A 25695-nucleotide genomic window follows, 5' to 3' on the forward strand; every position below is an offset into this window, starting at 1 on the left:
TAGGAGACTGTGGCGGGAACGAACCGAAGGGAAAGAGATTAAAAAGAGCCAGAACCGCCAGTGCCAGCCCTCTCAAGAACCTCCTGGGAACCCTGCCACTGCTGCTCTGGCTAAGCGTGCAGCGGGTCTGGCACTCGGAGGCATCTGGGCGCCGCCCGCCTCCGCCCCGCCCCTTGCCCTCGGGTTGTCCAATCCCAAGGTCTTCATGTAAATGAAGCACCTAGAAAGAGCCTATGCGAGAGCGGCAGGGGCGTGGTCTTCGTCCACCTCCCAGGCAATGTTCTGATTCATTGTTAAAATAGAAAGGCTGTGACCCCTGGCACCCCACCGCAGCACCCCCTTGTGTGTGGAAACCCGAGCCGAGGTTAGTACCGCGAGCGGAAAGGTTGAGAGGGAGGAAAGGCTACTGAGAAAAGGTAGAGGGGTGAGGGACACGGGGAGGGACTAACTAGCTGGATGGAGAGAGGTCCAGGGGTCCATTCCCCGGGTGGGGCATGCATGTCCGCTGAAGGTTTTTCATTGTTATATCCACACCTAAAGTGCATTTTAGAGAAGGATTCTGCCAATTGGTTGGGGGTGGGAGGGGGAAGCAGGAGCAGTGAGGGGCATGTGTATAAGAGCACCCCACACCCGCCCGCAGGGGATTAAGCTTCTTTCTCAGTCTGAGGCGTTGCTCCTTTATGTGGCGGGATTGGGAAGGAACCGCCCAGGCTGGGCAGGACGGATGCCTACCCTCTGCACTACCGGGAGCTGGGAACGACGCAGGGAGATAACAGCTCGGGAAGAATTGGAGACCCCGGGGCCACTGAAGGGCCAGTGGTGCCCCCAACCTCCACCGTGCCCTGCCACTTCCCCAGGTCTGATGGTGAAGGAGTCAGGAATCTTCTCCCTGGTTGCCCCAGGGGAGGATGTGAAATTCCCCAGCTCTCCCCCAAGATTGGCAACTAAGGCCAGATCCCCTGCGACGCTTTGGAGGAAACTCGACAGGTATGAGCAGATGACCTGGGGGCACAGTAAGGTGCATGTGTGTTTGGGGATATGGATTCCTCTCACCCCACCCCGCTTGCTGGGGTGAGGAGAGCATCTTCAAGTCACTCTTCTGACGGGGCTCCCCACCACCACCACCAGGGCAGTGGCGCCCAGAGGAAGAGCCCTGTGCTCATCACAACACCAGGGGTTCTCTTTGGCTGAGCTCTGCCACACTTGCAGTGTGACCTTAGGTTGTTCACTTTCATCCATGATTTTGTCCTCAATTCCAGAAATACCCGGCTGGCCACTTGCCTCACTCTCAGGGTTTCCCAGGGGACCTGCATGAGTTGGCAGTGTGATCCAGTGTCCCTCACGCCCACCTCTGAGAGGGTGGGGAGGCACAAAGACTGGGTTTGAATCCAGTTCAGCCACTGGGACTTTGAACAAGTTATGGAATCTCTGTGAGACTTAGCTGCCTCATCTGAAATTGGCATTAATTTTATCTACAATGCAGGATAACTGTAAGGCAAGGGCACTCAACCTTTGGGGTGCATTGGAATCGCCTAGGAGACATGTATAAAATGCATTGTATAAATGCCTTGTATAAGTGCCTCACCTCCAGAGGTTCTGGCTGGGTGGATCAGGGAAGGAACTGGGAATATGCATTTTATGAGCAGCTCAAGCTGAGTCTAATGCAGGGTCCTCAAAATACACTTTGGGCAACACTGCAGTAATGATTAGAAATCACATGTCAAATGTTTGGCCGAGTGCCTGGTGCTTAGGAGGTGCTTAATGAGTGTTTGTTGAGTGAATAAGTGAACAGGTGAAAGAATTGATGGATAACCTCATTTCCTTGGTCCTTGGCTGTCTGGGGGCAAGCTGGGGCTGGAGTCCGGGTGGGCTGCCAGCCAGTCAGCTGGTCTTTGCCTCCCCCCACCCCCAATTCTTCCCAGGCCCCACCATTGGATTGCAGGAGCTGCCCTGGCCTGATTCAACTGATATGGAGGGGGTGGCTGGGAATGCCCCCTGTGAACACTTTGAAGCTAATGTGCTTGCCCAGAGATGCTGTCAAAACTGCTTCCACCCTGAGGAGGCCCACAGAGCAAGGCGTCAGGTGGGCAGGCTTTCCTGAGTGGTCGTTTGGGACAGGGGAGTCTGTGATGGGGGTGCCTGGCTGGGCCACTAACTTGCAGCTGAACTCAGACACTGACCTTCCTTGTGGTCAGAGCCTCAGTTTTCCCAGTCTGTACAATAAGGTGGTGGGACCATGTTAACGCTTCCCAAATGCCAGTTATTCTCCTCCTGCTCTTATGATTTTTTTGCCAAGCCTCATATAACCTATTACTTACCGTACTGTCCATTAAATCAATACGCATTTTTTCACTTATATTAAAACAAAACTTTACATCACCACCACAAATAGAAAACTAGAATCATATTCTTTATATAGAAGGTTCAAAGGAAAGAATAAAAAAGGAAAAAAACAACAACCCAGAAATGTCACTAAATTCTAACTAGAGAGTGTTGTCAGCTAAAGGTTCTGAGCCTGAACCCTGCTGTCTCTCTGTTAAAAAGGGAGATTGGTAGGTGTTAGCCATTAAAGATACCCCACATCCACTGGAGACTTTCTCCTTGAAGGTACTGAAGGAGTGAAAGGGGAGGCATTTTCTCACTTTGTGATGGATGAGGTTTCAGGCTAAGCCCTGGTCCAAGTAAACCCAGAGCTATGAGAAGCACAGGACTGTGAATCTCCAAGGGCGCTGCAGCCTTGACCGCCTAATGGCTCTGTCATTCTCAGTGGGACTTGAGGCTCCTCTTGAGCCTGGCAGCCATCTCCATGCAGGCATTAGGCTCTAAGAGGTGGCCATTATAAGAGAGTTGCTGTTCAGCTTTGGAGCCGAAGTAGACCAGAGTTCCAGTCCTAGGTTTGCCATTTACCCGCTGTGTGACCTTGGGTCATTGACTGCTCTGGTTTCACTCTCCTAATGGGTAAAGTGGGGCAACAAGTCTTCTCACCCAGGGCATCTGGCCCTGCTTAGCCCAAGTCACATGTGGCTAATTCGATACCCATTCGTTTTCTTTCTTCCTCCTTCCGGACCAGAAAAATAAACCTGGGAGATTCTTTTCTACCCGTCCTGATACCTCTAAAAACAGCTCCCCTACCCTCGCCCCCAAGTTCAGGGAGCAGTTGCCTGAAATCCCTGTGAGTCCATCTCCCATGCAAATGACCTTCTCCCGATGGGTGGGGAGATGGCAAGCATGGAACAGGAGGAGAAACTTGGATTCAGACAGGTCTGAGTTCTAGTCTCAGTCCCACCACTTCCCAGCTGAGACCTTGGGCCAGCTCATGTGTTCACATATATTGAATAGGTGCTTAAAATGTGCCAGGCATTAGGCTAGATATTGGGGAAACAGTGACAAATAGAACAGACACAGTTCCTGGTTCATGGGCTTGTAGTCTAGCAAGAGAAATGGAGACTAAGAAAGTAATTATGCAAATAATTTTTGAATCATGGTTGTGATAAATGTTGTAAAGGAACAGTACGTGGCATGAGGGTAAATGATAGGGCATTTGGGGAATGTTTCTCCAAGGAAATGATACTTTAGCTGCTTGGTAAGGGCTATGAGGGCATCGCCAGTGAAGTTGGGGTAAGAGGAGAGGAAGGGAACACTAAGTGCAAAGTCCCTGAGGCAGAAAGGAGGAGGCACACTGGAGGGTGGAGAGAAGCCAAGGATGGAGAATGGGGTGGGGGCTGGGTCTCACCGGCCTTGTGGGGACTTGTGCACATGCTGAGAACCTTGGACTTTTTCCTGAGAGGCATGGGGAGCCACTAAAGATTTTAAACAGGGGAGTGATGTGATCAGATTTGCATTTTCAAAAGTCACTCTGACTGCAGGACAGAGAATGGACAGCAGGGAGTGAGAGTGAACAAGGTGACCAATGAGGAAAAAGTGTAATTACTCATATCAGAGGTGACAGAGACTTTTTTTTTAATTAACTAATTTTATTTTGGCTGCACTGGGTCTTCATTGTGGCACGCGGGCTTCTTTAGTTGTGGTGTGCGGGCTTAGTTGCGGTATGTGGGATTTTAGTTCCCCAACCAGGGATTGAACCCGGGCCCCCTGCATTGGGAGCGTGGAGTCTTAACCACTGGACCACCAGGGAAGTCCCTGATGCTGGAGATTTTGAGATGGAGACAAATGGACACATTTCAGAACTAACTGAATAGGAGAATCTAAAGGATTTGGTAACTGAGTAATGTGGAGAGGCTGGAACATGGCTGACTGCTGTGTTATTTTCTGAGGCAGGGTTCTTGGAATGGGAGGCCCGTTTAGAGTTGTTTGGGGTGGTGAGTGGGAGGTGCCTGGGGGACACACTGGAGATGAGAGGAGTTTACTTAATATGAGGCGCTCAGGAGCCAGACCTCTGCAGGAGATAGAGGCTTTCAAGTTATCAGGACCTGGCGCTGATGAAAGTCCTGCTCATGGATGAGCAGTTTCAAACACGTAGAGTCACAAAATCTGTGTGTTAAAAAAGCATCCCCCAGCCAGATCCTTAATTACACTCCAGCACAAACTCATCCCTGAGGGGCCTGATAAAGGCCTCACCTGGGGCTAGAGCCAGTTCTGACATCTTCACCTATGTTAGAAAATGCAAGGACTTCCCTGGTGGAGCAGTGGTTAAGAATCCGCCTGCCAATGCAGGGCACATGGGTTCGAGCCCTGGCCCGGGAAGATCCCACATGCCGTGGAGCAACTAAGCCCGTGAGCCACAACTACTGAGCCCATGTGCCACAACTACTGAAGCCTGCGCGCCTAGAGCCCGCGCTCCACAAGAGAAGCCACCGCAATGAGAAGCCTGCTCATTGCATTGAAGAGTAGCCCCTGCTCACTGAAACTAGAGAAAGCCCGCGCACAGCAACGAAGACCCAATGCAGGCAAAAATAAATAAATAAATAAATTTATTTAAAAAAAAAAAAAAGAAAGAAAATGCAGAAAGGGCCCCAGGTCACAGAGCAAACCTTTCCCAGAAGCTTGCTCCAGCTCCCCTATGATCCTGGGCTCTGGATGCATCTCTGCTCTGCTCTCAGCTGAGTCTCCCAGGCTGGGAGGTGTGAGGAGGGCTTATCCCTGGAAATCACACAGCCTTGACCAGGTCATGGCCAGGTTCTGGATGGAGGGGGGAGGGTCTTGCTGTATGCCAGGTCCCACACATTCCTTTTCAATGCATCTATTCTTAAGTGTATTTAACATTTATTGATTTAACACTAATAAAATTCTATTGAATATTTTTACATTATTTATTATATTTAAGATGTACAGATGTTCTAAGCCCTTTCACTCATATTAACTCATTTAATTCTCATAACACCCCTAGGGAGTGGGTCCATTAATCACCTCTGTTTTGTAGATGAGGAAACCAGGCTCAGAGAGGGAAGTCACTGGGCTGAGGTCACCCAGCTGGGAAGTGGAGGCGCCAGGATTGGGCCTGATGACTGTCTGAGGCCAGAGCCCGTGCTGACCCGCCAGACAGGAAATCAGAGCTGGGGATTAGTTGCTGGGCCTACTCGTGTGGATGGTGGGTAGTGACGGGGGCTGGAGGTGAAAGCAGGGAGGAGGTACCACGACAGGCTGGGGCTCCTGCTGGGCCCAGCTGGGCTGGGACCCCTTGATGATGCCCAGAGTGCCGCTCCCTCCTCATTCATGCGGCAAGGTCCCCAGGGTAGCCAAGGCGCCAGGCCGGGCTGCAGATCTGACACCTCCCGCTATGGAGCGCTGATCAGAATCTGGCTCCTGGGCAGGGGGCGAAACTGAATCCAGACGGGCCTTCCTTCTCTGGCTTGGATGGCGCGGCAGACACCCCAGCCCCACTCCTTGGCACTGCCCAGGTCCCAGAGTGGCGGCCTTCTTGGAACCTGGAGACTCTGTGCCCACCCCAGGGCTGCGGCCAGGCTGTGGCCTCCGCCCCGGTTCTGGGCTCCAAGGTCCCCAGGGAGCCCGTGCCCAGGCCCCCGCCCGGTCCCGCTCTCAGGTGAGCCGCGAGGATCGGGTTCCTGCGGTTTCATGTCCTGCATTGTTCTTGGCTGGGCTGCGGCTTATGAAACAGTAATGAGGGGCCCCTGCTCCCGCAGCCGGCCCCTCTAAGGTTTCCACTGCCTCGGCTGCCGCCGCCTCAGCTCAGAGTCGGGGCCTGGGAGGGCAGCAGCGTGGGGGCCTGAGTTGGAGCCCCCCGGGGACGAGGGTGCTGACAGCCGCCAGCCGCCACTGCCGGAGCCCGCTGCCCAGGTAATCCGATAGGAGGCGGGGTGCAGGGTGCTGTGGCCGCTGTCCCCCTCACCGGGGGAGGGCCCTGCCACCCTGGGAGGTGGGGAGGAATGGGGGGGCCTTCCCAGAGGTGAGCAGCTGTTCCCCCCGGTGAGCCCAGCACCAGCCTTCGCAGGTGTGGCCCTGCTCAGGGCAGGAGGGAGAGAGAAACCCTCAGTCAGCTCAGGGGCCCTGCCCGCAACCCCTGGAGCCTTGACCTTCCAGCCCTGGAGCCCCGTGGCCCTCCTTTAGGAGCGCACATCTCTCCTTTTCTCCAAGGTCTTCCTTCCCATCTCCTCCTCCCTCAGACTACCTCTTCCTGCCTCAGACATTTTCCTTCATTCTCCGGGCTAGCTTAATCCTCCCTCTCCCTCCTCATCCATGTGTTCTGGCGGCGACAGAAGACCCTTTTGGATCCTTGTGTGCACTTCACACCCTCAGGCACATACTCATACATATGTGCCGACACACACGTGCTTGCTCGTGTACACAAGTCAGGTGGGTACGCTGATGCGTGTGTTTATAAACACATATAAATAAACGTACATGCACTTATGCAAACAGACGCATCAGCGTACCCACCGGGCACGCATACACATGCGTGCACATGCGCATACTTGCACGCACGCAGGAATTTATACGAACACATACCTGTAGACACGTGCGCATGCACATACCCTGTGCCTCTGCCAGCCCCCAGCTTGGGTCCCAAGGAGCACTTCCAGTCTGATGGACAGCTCTCCCTGAGAAGTGGAGATCCCAGGAGGAGCTGTCTGGAGACTCTTCCACACCGCCTGGTGGGGGGAGGGGCTGCACAGGGGGAGGGGAGCCCCCACGTGGGCGGCGAGCTGCCTCCTCTCCAACTCTGTCTCAGGAGCCCGGAAGCCCTCCAAGTGCTGAGGCGCCCTACTGCGACCTGCCCCGCCGCCCGGCCGCCCCTGAGGACCCGCTCCGTGCCTCGACCTCCAACTGCCAGTCTGTGGTGGGTTCAGGCCTTGGGCCAGGGCCTGAGAGGTGGGTAGAACCCTGGGGCCTGAGGAGGGGTTCCCGGGGTTGGATGCCCTCACCCGTCCCACCCCACACCCCTTCACGATGGCAGCCTCCGTCTGTGATGGCTGCTGGCGTGGGTCACGTGGTCAGTCCACTCGGCCTGGGTACAGGCAGCAGTGGGCATGTTCCATGGGCCCTAGCTCAAGGGATGGAGCAGCCGTGCACCCACCCTGCAGTGGGCATGGCCCACAGCCCACTCACATTTCCTGGTTCCCTTTGCACAGCTTTAAGAGATTAAACAGTCTCAGCACCCAGGGGCGCTTTTTATCACCCACCTACCTGACCATGCACTGCCCCTAGGCTCTGGAATTGCCTCCACCCCGGGGCCTGAGTTGGACCGAAGTCCCTCTTTGGGGCCATGGTGCCTTGGGAGGGCATGGCTGAGGGTCTAGAAACCTGGGTTCCAGCTTCAGCTCCTTCCCTGATGGGCTGTGGGACCTAGGGCAAGTTATTCCCTCTTTTTATACCTCAGTTTCCCTGTTTAAAAAAGAAGAGGGATTGAATCAAATCAGCATTGTTTTGCGAACATGTGTTCCTCATAGGTAGGCATTATTTAAAAAAAAAACAAAAAACAGCTCTGCCATCAAATATGTTTCAGAAAGTCTGGTATAAACAAATGTGAATATCTTTTTTGCAGGACTTGTCAGAGCTTTTAGTTTGCTAGCATGCACTGTGCTTTTGGGTGGGGAAGGTAGGAGAAGAGTGTAATATGTCTCAAACTTATTTGACCACAGACCTCTTTTAAGGGTCATCACTCATTTCTGTCTCGTAGGCCAATTTGTGGGTCACTCTTTTTTTTTTTTTTTTTGAATTTTAGAATTTTATTTTTTATACAGCAGGTTCTTATTAGTTATCCATTTTATACGTATTAGTGTATATACGTCAATCCCAATCTCCCAGTTCATCACACCTCCCCACCACTTTCCCCCCTTGTTGTCCATTGTGGGTCACTTTTTGGGGATACTGCCAGCTCTAACCTACTGGCTTCTTTAAAGCAGGGCTTTCTCTACAGCTCCCTCCCTTGGCATCCAGACCAGTGGCCCTGTCACTGCCCCTTGGAGCCCTGCTCCCTCTCAAAGCCCACTATTAGCCCAGCATGATTCTGTCTTAGTCTTACCAAGCTTGGGGTCCTCTGTCCTGCTCTAGTAACATGGTGGGGGCTGAGGCCACAGCCCTGGTTCACAGTGCATCTCTGCCTTTTCCTAGCTCTGTGACCTTGGCCAGTCCCTTGACCTCTCTGAGCCTCAGTTTCTTCATCTGTAAAATGGGAATCTTTACACTCACTTCGAAGGGAGGCTGTTGGAGCTAAACGAGGCAGCCCACGTGAAGGGCAGAGCACAGGCAGCCCTCGGTGTTAGCTCCCTCCTCCACTCAAAAGTGAGGTGTGTGTGCACCTGGGTGGTGGTGGGGTGTTACTCCTTAATTCCCATCACTTTGAGGGAAAAAGTCATGGGTCTGTCTCCTCTCCCAGGGGCCCATCAGCAGGGCTCCCTGCAGAGGGCCTCACAGCCACCCCCAGGAGCCAGGAACCCGAGGCAGCACCCTACCTGGAGGGCCTGGCCTCCTCCCTGTGCGGCAGCTTCAACGAGAGCCCTGACTCTGGCACCAGCTCCAGCCCTGACTGCGAAGCCCCTGATGATACCAGCGACTCGTCCTCCGTGGTGAGAGGGGGGCGGGAGGCCAGGGCAAGAGCAGGTGTCTGCCCCTCCTGGGCCAGCCCTGGGGTCCCACGCAAACCTCCAGATGGGGCTGAGCCTCTCACAACAGGGAACGGAGCCGAGGTCCTCTGGAGCCTTAGCCAGCATGTTGGGCCGCCCCAGACCATGCACCTGGGAGGGGCCAGGGGCTCTGCAGGGCCAGCCCAGGGGGCTGAGGGTCTGGCTATGAAAAGATGGAGGCAGGTGTTTCAGTTGACAGGGAGCTCCCCGTGAATCATCAACGGGCTCCGGCTGCCAAAAACTCTCAGTTCACAGAGGGCCGGGATGTTGGGTGTGGTATCCAGATCAAGAGTGGGACTGGACCTAGGCCCTGCCCTGGTCACACACTGTTTAGCCCCATGACCAGCCCTGGCATAGATCTCCGAGGGTCAGAGGAAAGGGAGCAGGCTGTGGGGCCTGGCAAGGGCAGGGGGCTATTTAGCCAGGAGAAGAGGAGACTCAGGGGAACTTCTTGGGACATTCGACCCTCAAAGGGTTGTCCCGGGACAGAAGAGGCAGGCTATCCAGGAGACCCCAGGGGGAAGTGATAAGACTCAGAATAAAACAACCCATCCCTGCAGGCATTGGCTCAGGAAGGCTCACCACCCCACTCTGAGGTGGAGAGTTTTATGTCCCTGTTTTGGGGCAAGAAATCTGAGGCTCAAAGAAGGGAAGTGACTTACTTGAGGCCACACATCTGGGAAGTGGTGGGGCTAGACTTCGGGGGTTTTTTTGTTATTATAAATTTATTTATTTATTTATTTTTGGCTGCATTCAGTCTTCGTTGCTGCGCGCGGGCTTTCTCTAGTTTTGGTGAACGGGGGCTACTCTTCAATGTGGTGCGCGGGCTTCTCATTGCTGTGGCTTCTCTTGTTGCGGAGCACGGGCTCTAGGCGCGTGGGCTTCAGTAGTTGTGGCATGCGGGCTCAGTTGTTGTGGTGCACGGGCTTAGTTGCTCCGCAGCATGTGGGATCTTCCCGGACCAGGGCTCGAACCCGTGTCCCTTGCATTGGCAGGAGGATTCTTAACCACCGTGCCACCAGGAAAGCCCCTGGGGCTAGACTTTGAACGCACCTACTTCTCTCTGGATCCTGGGGGTGTCTCTGGGGCAGGGACCGCTATTCAAAGGCCCTCCTACCACACGGAGTCTGACTACCCTGGGTTCAAGTCCCCTCCCATATAAACCATTTCCCAGCTGTGTGACTTTGAGCAAGTTCTTAGCACCAAGGGGCATACCTACTGCACAGGGTTGATTGAACATTCGCTGAGTTAACACCTTCAAAGAGCCCAGCACAGTCCTGACCATACAGCAGGTGCTCTTGCAATGTCAATTCCCTTCCCTTCCATCTACCCGTCTCATGCTGGGAGTGCAGGCCCTGGGCTCTCTCTCCTTGCTCTCCAAACAGGCTTTCTCCTCCCCTTCCCTGGCAGGACTGGGACACTGTTGAGAGGCAAGAGGAGGCCCCCAGTGGGGACAAGTTCACCGTGATGATCCCACGGAAGCCACAGGAGGGGCCAAGGGCTGACAGCGCCCGAAGGGCTCCTCCTCTCCTCACCCGGTCCCCTGTAGGAGGAGACACTGCAGGCCAGAGAAAGGAGGGTGAGTACCTTCTGCCAGGCCAGGTTGGTCCCTGTGACCACAGGTGTGGTGATGGCCAGGGGCCTGGGAACCAGAAAACCATTTCTCTGGCCGCGTGGTCCCCTGGATACATCTTACTTTGACAGCTTGAGTCTCAATAACAGTAACAGTCCCCATATCATTATGGAGCAGACAATGTGCCATGCAATCTGCTTTAAATACATCATCTTGCAACTGGTGGGTCAGGGTCTTCAGGTTGCAAGTGATGGAAACTGGCCGAGTAAAAGTCTAGAGGAATGCCTTCGGGCACGGCTGGATCCAGGTATGCAAATGGCATCAGAAATCTGGTCTCTGCTCTTCTTTCTTCTGTGTTGGCTTCATTCTCAGATCCTCCCCTGATGGTGGCAGGATGAGTAGCAGCGGTATCAGGCTGTATCCTACCTAATTTTCAACTCCCACAGTAAGCGGGCACAATCTTCCCTTTAGATATAGCTAAAGTCCCAGGAAGGGTTCTCCCTGGGACCCAGCATGAGTCATGTGCCCAACCTGGAGATCAGGGATGGGATCAACCCCCTGTGCAAACTTCATGGTCTGAGAGTGGGAGAGAGGAGATGGCCCAAAGGAAATCAAGGAGGTGTTGTTTCCAGAGAAAGGCAGAAGGCTGCTGGTCAGGCCAAGCCCACAGATGCCCATGACACTGGTCAGCGTCTCGCTGGTATGTGAACCCAGGATGCTGGACCCCCAAAGTTTGGGCCCTCCATCACTACTGCACTGCGTTGCCTCCTGGTCTGTGTCTTCAGCATCATCAGGATTTGGAGATGTGGGGCGGGGCATCCATGTCCTAACCCCAGGAGGCAGTCTTGGCTTCCTAGCATTCAATCATCAAACACATGAGCACTAACCGTGTGTAAGACCTGATGCTAGATACCTGGGGCGTTCAGGAGGAGACAGACATGGTCCCTGCCCCGAAAAGCTCATCATCTAGTAAAGCAAACAGATGGGAGATGACAAACAGCAGCTCAGGACAGAGGAAGGGCAGAAACAGCTGTGCGGAGTTGTGAGAAGGGCTGGGGGTGAGGGTCAGGGTGGGGCTGGGGTCTGGGGAGAAAGAGCTTCATTCCAGCCAAGGAAGGACTCAGAGGAACACCTTTTGGATGTGGCACTGTAGCTGAGGAAACAGCTGGGTAAAGGCATGGAGGTGTGAAAAGGGAGTATTCTGGTACGCACAGCTTTAGCAGAGATGGTGGTATATAGCTGGGCCAGACCACGCGGGGCCTCAAGAGTCTAGCCAAGGAGTCTGGACTTTCTTTTGTAAGTAGCAGGGAGCCACAGAAGGTTTTTGCGAAGGGGAGCGATGTAATTGGTCCTGTGCCTTAAGAATTTCACTAGGGCAAAGTGTGAAGGATGAATTGAAGCAGGGCGAGGCAGAGGAGACTTTTGCAGTTTAAGAGACTATTGCAGCCACTGTAGTGGTAGCTGGTTTAGGCATGAATCACCGGCTGATGCTAAATTCCTGGGTGAAGGGTTGTCAGGGAACAGTATATTCACACGGTCTCAGAGTATCGCCCCTCAGATTACATATCGATTACAGAGGGAAAAGGCACCCTTAGGATGGGAAGATCTGGCAGACACCACCTTAACCAAGTGGCTGCTCAGCCTCCCAGCATGGGGCAAACTGGCCAGGTGCCCCCATGTGTTGCACGGCAGAGGACATGGCATCTTTTCCAAGTCCAAGAGAGTGGGAACTGATTTTTGGACAATTAGACAGGAGGCTGTGAGAGCAAGTAGCCGGTGGACAAGGAGGGCCTCTCTGGGGAGGCGACATTGTAGCTGAGATCTAAGTTCAGAAACAGAAGGAAGAGCCAGTGCAGAGCCTTAAAGAGTGGGCAGAGGTGGCAGGTTCGAGGAGAGAGGAAAGATGGGGTGATAGGAGCATATGGAGTGTAGGAGAAGGGGGTGGAGAGGAGGCCGGTGTTGGGGGCCACCAGCAACCTGACCCTCCCTCCCAACCTGTTCCTCCTCCAATCTGTTCTATGTCACCACCCATCCAGAGGCTCAGGTCCCAAATCTCATGTTATCCTGATTCCTCTTTCCTCACCCTTTATATCCAATCAGCAGCAATTCTGGTCAGCACCTCCAAAACACACCCCAAATATGTCTCCTTTTTGCCATCTTTACCACTGCTCCCCGACCAAACCAGGAGTTATTGCCACAGTGCCTTCAGATCTCCTGTTTCTGCCAGGCCCCTTTAGTCCATTCTGCCCCCAGCAGCTGAGCCATCCTTTAAAAACATTCATCAGATCTTGTCAGCACCCCAGCCTCCACTGCCCTGCCCTATCAGGCCCTGGGGAGAGTGTGTATGGGAAGAAGTGCCTCCCCACTGTGAATGGCCTGAGAGGTGGTGGGATTTTGTACTAAATCCCTGCTTTCTTGCTCTTAAACGCAAGGGCCGTGGGGTGGGGGGACCCTCACTATGTGACCTGCTTGATCAAAGGCAGTCACCACTGTCCGCCTGGTGGCAGGTTCCCAAATTGCAGCAGGAGGCCAAGGCCTGGGGGGAATTAGCCAAGTCCAAGATGTTGGGAATGCCTTGACATCCCTCTCGGGGCACCTCTCAGTTTGCAGACACACTCTGTGGGGCAGGCTGTGCCAAGCCCGGCTAGCTGAGGGACAAAACACAGATGCCCTAGAACATCTGCATAGCCTGCCCTGTGTGCTCACTAAGGGGGCTGCAGGAATGAAGTCAGATCCTGGGTGGGCCAGGCTCCAAGGGATGCTTGTGATGGGTGGGAAAGGGAAGAAACCGGGGCTGGGGGTGCTGACCCAGCTGTGAGCCACTGGGAGTGGTGGTAAACGCCATCTCAGCCAGTGCATGTGCTCAAAGGGTGGGAAGACTCCAGGACGAGGCGCAACTCAGAGCTGGAAGGTGGTGGCACAATATTATTGCTCACTTATGGTGTGCTAGACGCTTTCCTAAGCCCGGTAGACACAGTAGTAAACAAGAAGGCGAGGCCCCTACCCACAGGGAGCTGGGAGGCCGGTGGGGGCAGGCAGAGCCTTGCCGGCCATGGGAAATGCCTGGATTTTATTCCAAGTGCAGATGGGAGCCCCTGAAGTTTTTGCATTTTTTAAAATCTTTTAGAAGAGTTGCAAGGATAGTACAGAGAGTTTCCATTATACCCCTTACCCGGGTTTTCCCAATGTTGACATCTTACATAACCATAGCCCAATTATCAAAATTAAGAAATTAACACTGGTAACAATACTACTAACTAAACTACAGACTTTCTTTGGATTCACCGTTTTTCCACAAATGTTCCTTTTATGTTGCAGGATCCAATCCAGGATCCCACACTGCGTTTAGTTACCATGTCTTTCAGTTTTCTCCCATCTGTGACAGCTTTTCGTCTCTCCTTGTAAGCAGGGGTGATCTAGCTAGATTTGCTTTTGGAAAGGATCTCCCTGGATGGGTGATGACCTTGGGCCCAGAGTGCACATTGTTGGGGGGCTATTGCAACCATCCAGGTGAGAAAAGAGAGTGGCTGAGAGCGGGGAGGTGGGAAGAGGTGGATGAGAGGAGCGTGCAGATTTGGAACGTCGTGGGGCATCAGACCATCAGGCAACCACAAGGCAAAGTTTTTTTTTGGCCGAATCGCTGGCTTACGGGATCCTAGATCCCGGTCTCGGCAGTGAAAGCGCCGAGTCCCAACCCCTGGACCGCCAGGGAATTCCCAACAGCGCAAATTTTAAGTGCTGCTCTGTGTGTGGTTCCAGTTCCTTGATGGATGCTGGAAACTCAGACTTCAGTGACACCAGCTCAGAGAGGTTGGAGGAGGCAGAGGTTTCAAAGTGTGAGAAGAGGGTTTCCTTTTTTTTTGGCCGCGTTGCGTGGCTTGTGGGATCTCAGTTCCCCCACGAGGGACTGAGCCCTGGGCCAAGGCAGTGAAAGTGCAGAATCCCAACCACTAGGCCACCAGGCAACTCCCCAGAGAAGAGGGACTCTTAAGTGCGGCCTTTAATGAAGGCAGTTGTGGCTCCTTCAAGACAAGGCCACAATACCCGTTACTTCTCTCCTGAAGTACCAGCCCAGGGACACGCACACAGCTGGTGGCCACCACATGCTTGGTGACCAAGGGACTGAGAGGGGTGTAGGGTGACACCATGATCATGGCGGCCCCTTCATGGGGATGGGAGTTGTGAGGGGGTCACTGATTAGTGAAGTTACATGAATCCCTTAGATCAGGGCTTCTTAAACTGTAACGTGCATGCAAATCACCTGGGAATCTTATTAAAATGTGATTCTGATGCAGTGCACCCAGGGTGCACCTGAGATTCTGCATTTCTTAGCAAAACCCCGGGTGAGGCCAATGCTGCCGGTTCACAAAAGGAACTTTTTAGAGCGATCACACAAGTCTCACTGGAAGAGAGGGGGGAATTTCTCGGAATCCAATTGCAGGAGGTAGAACAGAAATGAAAATTTGTTGGTAGCTGCTATTTGATCTAGCTCTCCCTCTCTGGGGTCACACAGGCTATTTTCTTTTTCTTTCTTTTTTTTTTTTTTTTAAGTTTTTTGATATGGACTATTTTTAAAGTCTTTATTGAATTTGTTACAATATTGCTTCTGTTTTATGTTTTGGTTTTTTGGCCGCAAGGCATGTGGGATCTTAGCTCCCCGACCAGGGGTTGAACCTGCACCCCCTGCATTGGAAGGCGAAGTCTTAACCACTGGACGGCCAGGGAAGTCCCTCACAGGCTATTTTCAAAACTGCTCTTTATGCGTCTGCCTCTTTTCTGACTTGTTCGTGGACCCCCAGACTATGTGACCTTCGGCTCTAGAGCCCACCCCACTTTGACTGAGTCATCCTGGTTTTCAGTTTCAAATTCCTGACCTCAGCTTGAGAGCGGCATCTAAGCCCTCCTCCAATCTGTTGCTCAGAGGGGTGGAGTTGTTTGGTAGGGACAGTGGGTCCTCTAAGGAGACAGTGTGGGGTCTGCCCCAATCATCTGTCCCAGGGGACAAAGAAAGGTAGGCTGTGGGAGCTGCCTAGACCTCTGGCCTTACCTTGAACCTGCCTCTTCTCTCTCTAGGCTCTGGTGGTGGGAACCGAAGCGCCGGACAGCACTGGGCGAAGCTCCGGGGAGAAAGCGGGTACTTCTCCTTGGAGCGGCACCGGTCGGCGCTGACCCCGGCCCCTCCCACGACACCACAGAGCAGTCCTCGAAGTGCCACCCCCCAGGCTTCCTCTCTCCATCGCTCTGCCCAAAGGGACGTTGCCCAGACTGCTTCCACACAACTCGATACCTCCCGAGCCTCCTCTCCCCACCGAATTGCCCAACGGGACAACCCCAGAACCTCGTCCACCCAGCAGGACACCCCCAGGACCTCTTCCACGCAACAGAACACCCCCAGATCATCCTCTCCCTCAAGAGTCGCCCAACGGGACACCCCCAGAACCTCGTCCACCCAACAGGACGCCCCCAGGACCTCTTCCACGCAACAGAACACCCCCAGATCATCCTCTCCCTCAAGAGTCGCCCAGCGGGACACCCCCAGGACCTCTTCCATGCAACAGAACACCCCCAGATCATCCTCTCCCTCAAGAGTCGCCCAGCGGGACAACCCCAGAACCTCGTCCACCCAGCAGGACACCCCCAGGACCTCTTCCACGCAGCAGAACACCCCCAGATCATCCTCTCCCTCAAGAGTTGCCCAACGGGACAACCCCAGAACCTCGTCCACCCAACAGAACACCCCCAAGACCTCTTCCACGCAACAGAACACCCCCAGATCATCCTCTCCCTCAAGAGCTGCCCAACGGGACACCCCCAGAACCTCGTCCACCCAACAGGACACCCCCAAGACCTCTTCCACACAGCGGAACACCACCAGATCATCCTCTCCCTCAAGAGCTGCCCAACGGGACACCCCCAGAACCTCGTCCACCCAACGAAATAATCCTCAAGTTTCCTTTCCCCCCAGAGCCACCCAACAAGACAACTCCAGAGCCTCTTCTACCCAACAGGACAGCCCTCAAGCTCCTGTTCCTACTGGTACTCCCCAGTGGGGCAACCCCAGACCTTCTTGTATTCGACAGAACACTCCCAGAACCTCTTCTACCCAAAGGGACAACCCCAAAACCTCTTGTGCCCAACGGGACAATCCCAAATCCTCGTCCTCACGGCGGGAAAACCCCGGAAGCTCCTCCTCTCAGGGCTGCACCCAACGGGACAATCCCGGACCTTCCTCTCCCCATCGTTCCTCTCAGCGGAACAATCCCAGGAATTCCTCTCCCCATCGTACTAACAAAGACATTCCATGGGCCTCCTTTCCCCTCCGGCCAACCCAGGGTGATGGCCCCCGAACCTCTTCCCCATCTCGCTCCAAGCAAAGTGAGGTTCCCTGGGCATCCATTGCCCTCCGGCCAACCCAAAGCGACAGGCCTCAGACCTCATCTCCCATCAGACCAGCTCAGCGTGACTCACCCAAGTCCTCCTCCAGCCCCACCCAGCACAACTCACCATCCCGGGCCACCTCCTCCTCCCATTACCCAGGCCACCACAGTGCCTCCTGGACCTCCTCGCCTCTGCACCCTGCTACCCGCGGTGCACTCCAGACCTCTCCGGAGCCCTGCCAGCCTCCCTGCGCTGTGTGCATTGGGCACCGGGATGCCCCTCGAGCCTCCTCGCCTCCTCGCTATTTGCAACATGACCCCTTTCCCTTTTTCCCAGACCCCCACGCATCTGAGAGTGAATCGCCCCTCCATGACCCCCCCTATATGCCCCCAGCCGTATGCATTGGACACCGGGATGCCCCTCGGGCTTCCTCACCCCCCCGCCACACCCAATTTGACCCCTTTCCCTTCCTCCCAGAGACGTCAGATGCTGAGGACCAGTCGCCCCAGCATGAGCCTCCTCAGTTCCCCCCACCTGTGTGTATCGGGTACCGCGATGCACCCCGGGCCTCCTCCCCGCCGCGCCAAGCCCCAGAGCCCTCCCTCTTGTTCCAGGATCTCCCCAGGGCCAGCACCGAGAGCCTTGTCCCCTCCACAGACTCTCTGCACGAGCGCCTCCACATGCCCAGCCCCGTATGCATTGGGCACCGCGATGCACCCTCCTTCTCGTCCCCACCCCGCCAGGCCCCCGAGCCCTCCCTCTTCTTCCAGGACCCCACTGGGACTAGTATGGAGAGCCTGGCCCCCTCCACTGACTCTCTGCGTGGCTCCCCAGTGCTGCCCCCTCAAGTGTGCATAGGGCACCGGGATGCCCCTCGAGCCTCCTCCCCACCCCGCCACCCGCCCAGTGACCTAGCGCTCCTGGCACCCTCACCTCCGCCAGGCAGCTTGGGGGGCTCCCGGGGCTCAGCACCCCCGGGTGAGACCAGGCACAACTTGGAGAGGGAGGAATACACCGTGCTGGCCGACCTGCCCCCACCCAGGAGGCTGGCGCAGAGGGAGCCAGGGCCCCAGTGCAGCAACGGGGGCCGCACCCGCAGCCCTGGCCGCGCAGAGGTGGAGCGCCTCTTCGGGCAAGAGCGCAGGTGAGCCCAGGGCTGGGGCAGCCAGGTGGGCTGGGGCGGAGGCTCGGCGGCAGGACAGGTGGAAGGTTCACAGGCTTAGGTTCCAAACAAGGAAAGGGTTCAGACCCCTGCCCTGCCGCTTACTGGCTGTGTGACCTTAGGCAAATCACTTCACCTCTCTGTTTCCACACCTTAGGAGTTGTTTTTGACAATTAAGTGATATTGTGCATAGCCTAGTGGGTAAGAGTGAAGACCAGGGTCAGGCAGGCTGGGTTCAAATCATGGGTCAACGCCATTCGCCAACTGGTGTGACGTGGTAAAGTGATTTAACCTACCTGAGCCTCAGTTTCCTCATCTGTAAAATTAGAACATCAGTACATTAATTTAAATGAGGTTAAATTCTCAAACCCTTTGTTTGATCCAGAGTCACAGGTTTATTTATTTATTTATTTTTTACACCTTATGTGAGGAAGAAGAAAGTGTCCCAGATTTTTTTCTGCCTTAAAGAAGAAAACTCACAGGTCCCATGCATTTCAGAAAACAGAGATGTCAATTTAAAACGTATGGCCAGAGCCACATATTTTAAATAAGAGAACCCACAGGATGACAGACTTTTTGTTTTTGTTTTTTTGTTTTTAATTATTATTTTATTTATTTATTTTTGGCTGTGTTGGGTCTTCGTTGCTGTGCGCGGGCTTTCTCTACTTGAGGTGAGTGGGGCCTACTCTTTGTTGCGGGCTTCTCATTGCGGTGGCTTCCCTTGTTGAGGAGCACGGGCTCTAGGCGCGCAGGCTTCAGTAGTTGTGGCTTGCGGTCTCTAGAGCACAGGCTCAGTAGTTGTGGCGCATGGACTTAGTTGCTCTGCGGCATGTGGGATCTTCCCGGACGAGGGATTGAACCCGTGTCCCCTGCATTGGCAGGCGGATTCTCAACCACTGCGCCACCAGAGAAGCCCCGACAGACTTTTTTTAGAGGTTAAATGTTCCTTTCCTGGGACACAGCAACAACACCTGAAGTCCAGGAATCCCACAAGTCTCCTTGGTCAGTGGCTCCATTCATGCGGGTGTTTACAACCCAGCAGAACGTCTGCTTTTCCCCAGTCTTGGGGAGGAGAAATGTTTCCTCCAGATCAGGCTGAGATTTCTTTCTCCAGCAGTTCCAGCCTCAGAGTCTTTAAGGATCAGGGCTGAAATTCCATTCGTTAAGTTCAAGAGAACAAAAAAACATAGGTCTGAAAGTATCAAAACTTTCAGTGTAGAATTCAATATAGCATATTTACCGAGGCTGAGGTGTACAACCATCACCACAACCTAATTTTAGAACATTTCCATCACCCTAAGGAGTGGGTAATATTTTGCATCCACAATTCCTCTCTTTGTTGTCCCTTAGACAACATTTTCTCTTAGATTTGAATCTGCATGAGAAACCTTATCTCTTATTCTTCAAATTTCCTTTTCCAGTCAGTTTTATCCATTTAAAACCCAGGCAACAACATTTGTGGTCTCCAGCATTAGTGTAATTCTTTCTTTGGCCTCTTAAAAAAAAAAAATTTCGTTTTTTTAGAGCAGTTTTTGGTTCACAACAAAATTGAGAGGAAAGTACAGAGATTTCCCATATACGCCCTGTTCCTACACGTGCACAGCTACCCCACTATCAACATCCCCCGCCAGAGTGGTCCACTTGTTACAATCCATAAACTTACACTGACACATTATCACCCAAAGTCCATAGTTCACATTACGGTTCACTCTTGGTGATGTACATTCTGAGTTCAGACAAATGTATAATGACGTGTGTCTACCATCAGAGTATCACACAGAGTAGTCTCACTACCCTGAAAACCCCCTTTGTCTTTGGCCTTTTATGATGACTATTTTTGGTCTGATGTCAATTTGCATACCTTTGACTTTACCTGATAACTCAGCAGGGTCTTTGAACCAAAGCTGAATTTTCTTTCCTTCTTTTTTTTTTCTTACCGTGATTAACTTTTAGAGAGATAAAGCGTGTATAGTAGAAGTCTGGAATATTTATACTTTTATTAACCATTTAATTGTTTTTACACAGATACTTCTATTCATTTTATTTTGCTCTCTTCGAAGTAGATTTACCTTTTTTTAAAGCTTTATTGAGGTATGATTGATATATAAAAATTGCATATTTAGCATATATATTTTGGTGAAGTAGATTATTTACTTTTAACCAAGGTTTTACGACTCTACTGAGTAATTAAAATTTTCCCTCTTGTATGGCATTTTTTCCAAGTAGAAAACCATTCGTCCTCTGAAGATAAAATTTTAAAACCTATTTAAATACCTCTAAGGGACAGACTGAAATTTATGAGTGGGTGGCTATAGAGCTGTACTCTTATTTTCTCCCATTCATTCATTCAACATGTATTTATTGAGCATCTACTCTGTTCAAGCATTGTTCTAACTGAGGCTGGAAATTTTTTCTTAAAGGGCTATCACATTAAAGCATTAGGAATTTTGCCTTGATATCTTCATTCCTGCCCTCTTGATGCCTTTGGAATTTCTTGTCTTAGAATCATGTAAGCATTTCCTAGTATCTTGAATTCAAAACAGAGCCTTCATGGAATTTGCCTGACTTGACGGCCGTTGTCCTTTAATACCCCCCTGGAGGTGGAAGAGCCCATCCAAGCTTCTTTGTCATCCTTGGTGCAGCCACACCAACCCTCAGGAACAGGTGGCCCGAGGAAATACTGTTGCTTCAGCATCAGGAGGCTGGGTCTCTGTCGAAGTCTCAGGATTTTCTTGAGTCCTTCTCCCCCCTCTCTCCATTCCACATGGGGGGAACCTTCTCAGAAGGAATGCTCATTGAACAAGCTGGAGTTTATATGGAAAATGCATTCATTCGGAAGAGAACGCATGTTTGCCTCGCCACCCTGCACAGAGTACTTTCTGCCATTATCCGCCCCACCTAGTCAACGTTGGGGTTTTTGCTTCGCAGAGGCTCCTACACCCCAGTGCTGACGGAAATTCACTCTAAGGCATCAGATCTCACAGAGCAGGGAAACTCTCTCGCTTCAAATTGGATTAAAAATTGAACCTGATCAGGCAGCTGTCAAACTTAGAAACACTTACTCCAGAGCAGGGAACTTTGCTTTCCTGTGAGTCCAATGCTAAGAATGGCTAAAAAATCTAATTAGTTTATGGATCTGATTCCAATAACATTGGCAAAAGCCATAAGACAAGAACAAAGCCCAAGCCCTTAATTGTTTCACTTTCTAAAGCCTCTGTAGAGTTTCAGCCTAGTCCCCAAGCTGGAGACAGACTGCAGGGTATGGGTCCTGGCTCAGACCTGAGTAGAGATTCTTCTTCCTGTTTCACTGGCTGGGTCAAGGTCAGCACCTGGTCATCTTTCCCAGGCTTCTGGTTTGATTCAGCCACCAGAGACACAGCTCCATTTGTCAATTTAGATGAAGTCTGACTCTCAAACCCTCTTGCAATAAATATCCTAAATATCCAGTGGAGTGGTTAGGTCTTTTGTTTTGACCCCCTTACACAGGGGAGGGGAGAGATATACCCAGATTCTGTTTGATGTTCCTACATTTCAACAGAGATGTCACGTTAAATATTAATAGCCATGGCTAACAATTATCAAGCAAGACAACTAGCTGGAACTAGGGACTTTCTACAGCTTAGAGGTTGTCTTCGTCAGACGTGGCAACAATGCCTGAAGTCTGGGTGTCTTAGAAATGACATTTGCATGGACGGTTTTATGTTGGCCTTTCTGGAGTTGTGGGGAAAAGAGGATGTTTATTCCTTCTGATCTTGCTAAGAGCTCTTTAACCAACAGCTAGATGGCTGCAGCTAGTACTGAGGGGAAAAACAGGTTGGCCTGGGAAGTCCAAAATTTACCATATGGACAGAAGATGGGCAGAAAGAATGGAATACGGGGGCATATGACATTCTGCATCTCCTGTCTCCACCTCATGGATTGCAGGAGTTAAAATGAGATAGTACAAGTGCCTGGGACACAGTAGGTGCTCAATAAATCTTAATTCCCACAAGGACCAGCCTAGCCTTTGTCTGAGGGTGAACTGTGGGCTGCCAGTGGGGTGGCGGCCAGGCAATCAAGGCCAAGGCTGAGCTCCCCGACCTTTGCCCACCCCTTTTCTCATTTCATCTTCACAACAGCCCCATGAGGCAGGTAGAATAGGGCAGTGTCGACTATCCCCATTTTGCAGAAGGGGAAACTGAGGCCCTGAAAGGATCCTCCCTCACTTAAGGCCCTTCAACGAGCTTGTGGTGGGTCCCTGGATCTGCTACATCTCTTCCACTGGGGGTGGGAGTAGAGGAGCTGGGGTGCCGGGAGTGGGACAGTCCCAAGGGCCCTCAGAGGGGCGGTGCATTTGCTCATAGGAAGTCCGAGGCACCGGGGGCCTTCCAGACCCGGGATGAGGGGCGGTCGCGGCGGCCCAGCCAAGTTCAGAGCCAACCTCTCCGAAGACAGTCCAGCCCTGCCCTCAGCAGGGAGGTGAGCACTGCCAGCCTGCCTGGGGCCCCTGCACCCCCAAGGGGTGAGCCACAGCTTCTCCCCTCCCCCAGGTGCTGGGCGGGGGTCCTGGGAAGGGAGGTTCTTTACGAAAGGGTCAGAGTCCCAATCATGGGCGTCCAGCTCCTCCCTCTCCCAAAGAGCCAGCAAAACTGAGACAGACCCCAATCAGTCCATCTTGAAGATGGCCCTTCCATGCTGTCCCCGTCCTTCATTAGGCACCTGCCATCTTGAGAAGTTTTCAGGGAAAACCTCCCCATACAGTCAGTCCAGCTCTAAGGGCTGTCTCTTCCGGGGTGGGGATTGGTATTTTTAAAGAAACTCTTAGATGGCAGGGCCCAACCCAGTGAATGGAGTATTGGTGGTGGAAATTCCGGCACCTGATAGCCCAGGTTGGAATCAATATCTTGGTGGGGGGGGCGGGGGGGAAGTCCGGAAAGTGAGCAGCTGTTTGCAGATCTTTTTCTGGAACTGAGGAAGGTGGGTGAGAGGGAAGGGCTGACACCCCCAGGGAGGGAAGCCAGAGACCCTAGGTACTTTTTGACCTGCTTTAATCCAGCCTGCTGTGAGGACAGAGCTTGCAACTCCCTGAAGCCTGGCTAAGACCCCAGTTTGCTGTCCTCCTAGACAGACACCACCCAGTCAAGGTTCTGGAGCCTCACCCGCCCCCTCACCTCATCCTCAGGTAACCAAGCCCCTCGCGAAGCAGGCAGAACCGGCCCGGCGGAGCCGAGCAGAGCCCCCTCATCCCAGGAGCCCCGAGAGGCGGCCTGAGGGGGAACGGCGGCTCCAGGGGTCCTCGCCGCCCCCGAGAACGTCAGCCAGGACTCCTGAGAGGGAGCAGCGGACAGAGAGACCTCTGGAAAGTGGCCGGGCGGGCCCAAGACAGCCTCTGGGAGGGTGGCGGAGTCAGGAGGAGCCGCTAGGATCCGGGGACCCACACAGACACCTGGAGAGAGGCTGGGGCAGGCAGGAGGAGGGCCCAGGCCCGGGGGGCTGGCTAGGACTTGGGGGGCCCAGGCGGGGGGCTGCCAGAGCCCTAGAGGAAACATGGAGGGGCCCTCCCAGGGAGTCTGAGGAGAGCTGGAAGCTGCTGGGTGGCCCCCCCTGCCACAGGGGGCAGTCAGAGGCCTGGGAGGAACCCCCCAGGGGTGGGCCATGGGAGCCCCCTGACAGGCCAGCTCAGCGGGGCTGGGGCAGCCTGCAGGAGCTGTCCAGTCCTCACCAGCCTATGAGGCCCCCAGAGAACTCCAGGGCAGGCCCAGGAGAGTTCTCGAAACCCCAGAGGCCTGAGACACCCCCTGCCATGGGCTGGGGGGCTGAGGGAGCCTGTCCACACCTGCACGGCCCTGAGAGGCAAGCCGAGCCTGACTGGAGGGACCTGGTGGGCCTGCTCAGGGCACCCAGAGAGGGGGCCTGGACCCACTCGGAGGAGCCGACGCTCGCCTCCGCTCTTCCGAGGCTGGACTGGGAAGGCCTCCTGGAGCTCCTGCAGGCCCAGCTGCCCCGCCGGGACTCGGCCGGACACTGGGGTGGCCCGGGCACAATTTCCCCAGGCGCGACGGGTACGCTGGAGCTGGAGCCAGAGCGACACACCCAGTCTGAAGGAGGGGCAGGAGCTACCCTAGTCAACGGATACGGCCCTGGGCAGTGGCCCCAGAGCTCCGCCCAGCCGCCCAGCCCTGCCGGCATCTCCACCCAGTGGCCAAAGACCAAAGTGACAAGTGGACCAGAGACCTCAACTATGGCTGGTCTGGAGGAGACAGGCCAGCTGAGGGGCAGGAGCCCTGCAGAGGGCCCCAGCTCGCTACAATGGGAGGTAAGTCAGTCTCACTTCCGAGGGGCAGCCTGAAAGTCAGTCCCACCCCACACAAGTGTCCTGAAAGGCCTCCCCTCAGCTCCTGCACACAATCCTCCCTCCCGACCAAAAGCTTTCCCTAGCACAAACTGCACAGTGATAATGAGAGCACTTTTTTTGAGCATTTACTGTGTGCTAAGCCTTGGTCTGAATGTTTTATGGTATTTTCCTCATTTAATCTCCACAGCAGTCTGATGAAAAAGGCACTGTTTATTTACAGACAAGGAAACTGAGACACAGAGAGGTTAAGCCACTCACCCAAGATCACACAGCTAGTCAGGGCCAGGGTAGGGGTGGACCCCAGGTCTACTCTGTGCAGATCACCCTGAGGCCTCAAGCAAGATGCACTGGCCAGGGCCTTCTCCCCTCCTGGCCCTACAATACTTGGTTTGTGTTGCCTCTGGTGGCTTCTACCTGGCCCTGTCTGGGACTGCAGCCAACGTGGTCGTGTCCCCTCCCCACTGTTGTATTCCAAGTTCCTTAAAGTCCAGGAGTGAAGCTTGACAGCTTCACTTACCTTTCTCTGGCCCATACAGCTCCTCTCAGGCACAGAGAAGGGGTTGCATAAATGCTCACTGGGCTGAGCTGGCTGCTGAGACAGCTGCTTAAATGGGGGCCTACATGTAAAGTAGGCCCAGTGCCTGGCACATAGTAGGTGCTCACCAAATCCCTTCCTGTCTCTTTGGCCCAGGGGCAGGGTCACAGAGTCAGTGGTGCTCTGGTGCTGCCCAGAGCATTTATCTGAAGATGGTCAGTGGCAAGGGTCCTGGAGGCCAGAACCCTGCAACCTGGCCTCAGCTCACCAGGAATGCAGCAGGTGGTTTTGGACACCCAGACTCTCTTGGTCCTGGTCTTCCTCTGTAAAACGGGACCAACTACTTCCCTGACAGGCACCGCTGGGGCGATGCGGCGGCTCCTGCCCATTCATCCAAACCCTCCTCATCTCCACAATGTGCAGCCCGGTACTGCCTCCCCCACGGATGACAGGGGAAGGCTTATGGTGTGCCGGGCCCTGGCCTTGGGGCTTCGCACGCTTTGCCACATGTGCCTCAGCTAGATACGAGGCCCAGACTCATTCAGCATTTGCTGGGGGTCACACGTGTATAAGTCGAGAGAAATGAGATCAAAGTATTGACTCCAAAGCCCGAGTTTTTACTTTTTAAAATTTTATTGAAGTATAGTTGATTTACAATGTTGTGTTAATTTC

At 53.6% G+C, this 25695-nt stretch overlaps 1 protein-coding gene across 9 annotated transcripts in view; it reads left to right on the forward strand.

The window, feature by feature from the left end:
* Window positions 1–305: 305 nt before the first annotated feature.
* The window catches only part of TRIOBP (TRIO and F-actin binding protein), a 57823-nt gene continuing 32433 nt past the window's right edge, over window positions 306–25695 (forward strand). For 2 of the 9 annotated variants that reach the window (XM_068561908.1, XM_068561916.1), the window contains exons 1-8: window positions 900–987; window positions 1923–2083; window positions 7148–7287; window positions 8795–8984; window positions 10452–10620; window positions 15688–18136; window positions 22498–22612; window positions 23316–24449. In XM_068561908.1, the coding sequence (XP_068418009.1) occupies window positions 1970–2083; window positions 7148–7287; window positions 8795–8984; window positions 10452–10620; window positions 15688–18136; window positions 22498–22612; window positions 23316–24449 (4311 nt within the window). In that variant the 5' untranslated portion in view covers window positions 900–987; window positions 1923–1969. Of the gene's footprint in view, window positions 365–857; window positions 988–1922; window positions 2084–4353; window positions 5549–6084; window positions 7288–8794; window positions 8985–10451; window positions 10621–15687; window positions 18137–22497; window positions 22613–23315; window positions 24450–25695 lie in introns of those variants that run through there. The other 7 variants (XM_068561913.1, XM_068561914.1, XM_068561910.1 and 4 more) reach the window with 6 other exon arrangements.

This window comes from Eschrichtius robustus, chromosome 13, assembly GCF_028021215.1.
Source record: "Eschrichtius robustus isolate mEscRob2 chromosome 13, mEscRob2.pri, whole genome shotgun sequence".
In the NCBI taxonomy this organism is placed as follows: domain Eukaryota; kingdom Metazoa; phylum Chordata; class Mammalia; order Artiodactyla; family Eschrichtiidae; genus Eschrichtius; species Eschrichtius robustus.